General features: G+C 27.0%; 1 protein-coding gene across 1 annotated transcript; it reads left to right on the top strand.

The window, feature by feature from the left end:
* Positions 1-133: 133 nt before the first annotated feature.
* Positions 134-3,436, top strand: LOC108576587 (synaptonemal complex protein ZIP1-like). The gene is made up of 4 exons (XM_017939603.1): positions 134-205; positions 441-2,590; positions 2,893-3,179; positions 3,264-3,436. The coding sequence occupies exons 1-4, from the start codon at positions 134-136 to the stop codon at positions 3,434-3,436; spliced, it is 2,682 nt and encodes an 893-aa protein (XP_017795092.1).
* The last annotated feature ends 117 nt before the right edge of the window (positions 3,437-3,553 follow it).

Here is a 3,553-nt window from a genome sequence, read left to right as displayed (position 1 = left end):
AGAAAAGTGATTTACAAGATATTTATAAAAAAATTTAGATAATTGTAAAATATTAACGATAACATTAATGATTATAATGTACATGTGGAAATAAACGAATAAACAGATTAAAATTATTAGTTTAAATTGAAATATGCATCATTTTTGCAATGATGAAGATGAATTTGAACCACGAATTACACCGAAACCTGCATCTAAACTTAATGTAAGTTTTTTTTATAAAATGTAAAATAATGCATAAAGGCAATAGAGTTTAACATCAAACCATTTATGTTGAAAATACATATCATTTAACTTTAAGGATTAGTGTTTAATATCATTATTTGTAATTAATTTAAATTTGAGAACTAAGTAGAACAATGCATTTTAATTAAGAAATTAATTACGTTTTAACAACAATTTATATCAATGTATTTAACTTTTAACATTTTTAATTTTAGCGCTTTACAGTACCATCTGTTCCTGAAGTTTCTTTAATATTTGATAAACCTTTAAGTTGCAAGACTATAGAACATACAGATTTTCAGTCAGCACCTGTGGCATCTAAAAGTTTAATGCTCAAAAATAAGATTTCATCTCCTTTAAATATTAATGCGTCATATGCTGCATGGAAAGAACAAAATTATTCATGGAACCCTCCAACTTCTAAAATTAATGATTATACAATTCCACAAAAAGCACAATCAAATCAAAATTATATGGTACATTCTTACTTAGCAGAAGATAACACTACAGATGCTTTAAATAGATCTAAAGGAAAGAATTACACTCTGAAGAAAGATAGTCATAATGCTTCAAGGTATGAGGGAAAAAAACATAGAGAAAGTGATGATCGTTCCTGTAAATATTATTATGAAAATTCAGAAGATAGTACAGCACATACTGAAAAAAAACAAAGCATAAAAGCTCAACATTGCATTAGCACTGATCATTATATTCTTAATGAAAATGAATATTCTCCATTGTTATATGAAAGAAAATTAGCAACTCATAATTCTAAACAGCAAAAGGTACCATTCAATGATTCAGTCACTGAACCGAACTTACAAAATCGAACTATTAATCCAAATAGTTTGAATAGGAATGAATTTCAATTGCCACATTATGTGGGGCAACAGAACCGATATTTTAATATGAATGCATATCCATTTCCCCAACTTCAACCTTATTCTACTCAGAATACAGATAATCAAGAAACAGTAAAAAATTTATTACAGATTATAAATAGTCAAAATGAGCAAATTAAATCTCTACAGACACAAGTAGATAGATTACTGAAAATACAAGAAGAAAATTTGAAGGAAAGAAAAAGATGTTCTTGTTCATTTCAATTGCAGCAACAAAGTGATCAATTACATACAGACTCTAATGATATTGTAAATGCTTCAAACTATGTTACTATATCAGAAAACACAAAAAAAACTGCATATCAAAGCGATCCCTTCAAGGATAAAAGGAAAGAAAATTGTAATGAAAATGAAAATTTGAATCAAGAAGAATTAATATTAACAGATGGACAATCAAAAAAAACATTTATGGAACAAAAAGTTTCTATTGGTGTAATGACAAGTTTTGAGTTCACTGTACAAAACAGTCCTTTTACTGTAGATATTGAGGATTATGAGAAAAAAGATAGTCAACACAAGCAAGAAAATTTAAAAATGTGTAATAATATTGGTTTTCAGGACACTAATGAATCTTTAAGAAGATATAAAAATTCTTTTACTCGAATGCCTAGTGCACAATTGGAAAATATAGTTGAAGACTCAGAAAGTTACATATCATCTAGTCAACAACAAAGTAGTAATTTAAATGCAAGTACTTCTATAAAAGATTTAGAAAAACAAGCTTATATGGATATTCGAAGAGAAACAGATACTCATAGATCTAGATCTCCTAAATTATGTAAACGTGTAGCTACAAAATTAAATGAAACTGAGGGTAATACAAAACAACATTTAGAAAGAACTTGTACAGAGGAAATAAGAAATTATGAAACTGTAAAAACACCAATAGTACAAAGAAATACTGTAAATACTGAATATAATGCTCTAGAAAATAAAAATTATAAGATAAATCCTGTCCCTAATACAAATCAATATAAAAAATCAAATATACAAAGAGATAATGTAAAAGGAACTAATTCTGTAGATAATTCAGATTATTATAAAGATTATCGAAAAGAAAGAAAAATTTCTAAACAGAATAATTGTATTGAAGATAGTTTAATTTTAAATGGTGGTGACTTGAAAATAAATGAAAGGCCACCTCCCACTCCAGAGCCTAGTATTCATGTTGAAATGCATGAGTATTCTAGTGATGATGATAGTGAAAAAGTTAAACGTAGTTCAAAAGTGGGGTGGACATTTTATAACAATGTTCTTGGACAAGTAAACCAATTATTACAAAACTCTTGTGTTATAGATGATCAACAACAAAATCAAACAAAAGTAAATCAAAATGAACGAGATGAGACTGAAAATAGAGCAGTATTAGATACTGTAAAAGTAGCTACATTAGAACAACTTAAAAAACTTGGAATTAGTTTAAGTGAAAACCCAGAAGCTAAAGAATTGAACAATAGCAACAAGTACGTTTCACATTTATCTAAGTTTATTTAGTAGTTTAAATTGTCTAAATTCTGCTAATCTAAATAATAATATAATTATGTTATTTAATCTGAGTAATGTAAATATGTAATTTAATTTAAATTTTAGTCAATGTTTTTATAATTTACTAAACATACCTAATCATTGTAATCTTAGCATCTACATGTATTATTTATTTATTTTCAATTTTTGTTTATTATTTAAGATAAATTTGTGTGACATTACTCTGAATAATTGAATCTATATTATGTATAGTGAATAATTTTAATAATTTATTTAAAAGGATGGCATTTGACTTATCATTCTATCCACGTTTGGATTATCAAGCAAATATGTCACATGCTACAAGTGCTGTAAATGAAACAAATACAAGTATGCATATGAAAGCACTAGCTTTAAAGTATCTAACCGATGAACAACTTGCTGAACTAGCAGTACAAAGGCAAGGTTCTACATCTGTAAAACATCTTATGGTTAGCAATGTACAAGGTACAAATATGTCTTTTGCCACAATGCGTTATTTAGAAAGATATCAACTACTTCCAGGAAAAAGTAATGGTCAAGCAGAAGGTAAATGTAAATGTAGTTTTAAATTAAATATGTTAATGGAATCACATTAAGTCATGGAAAATTTTTTCTTTTGTTTCACAGCAGATATTGGTAAATTACAAGTTGATGTGCCTTCAAAGGTTGAGTTGAAATTTACAAACTCAAAGGGTAGTCCTAAAACACTGCAACGTTTTCCATTTAGTCAAACACCTAGAACAACCTGCCCCAGTAAGATCCTAGATATTTCAACTTTAAAGCAACAGCCAAAACTCTTATAAATTAAAAATATCAATATACTAAATAACTATATTTTTGATAGCTCTTAAAGTTCTTAAACTTTTGATTACTAAGCTTTGTGCTTTCATCAGTAATATTATAATTTTATAATCATACTT

This window comes from Habropoda laboriosa, unplaced genomic scaffold, assembly GCF_001263275.1.
Source record: "Habropoda laboriosa isolate 0110345459 unplaced genomic scaffold, ASM126327v1 scaffold402, whole genome shotgun sequence".
In the NCBI taxonomy this organism is placed as follows: domain Eukaryota; kingdom Metazoa; phylum Arthropoda; class Insecta; order Hymenoptera; family Apidae; genus Habropoda; species Habropoda laboriosa.
This window is presented reverse-complemented; position numbering and strand designations above follow the sequence as displayed.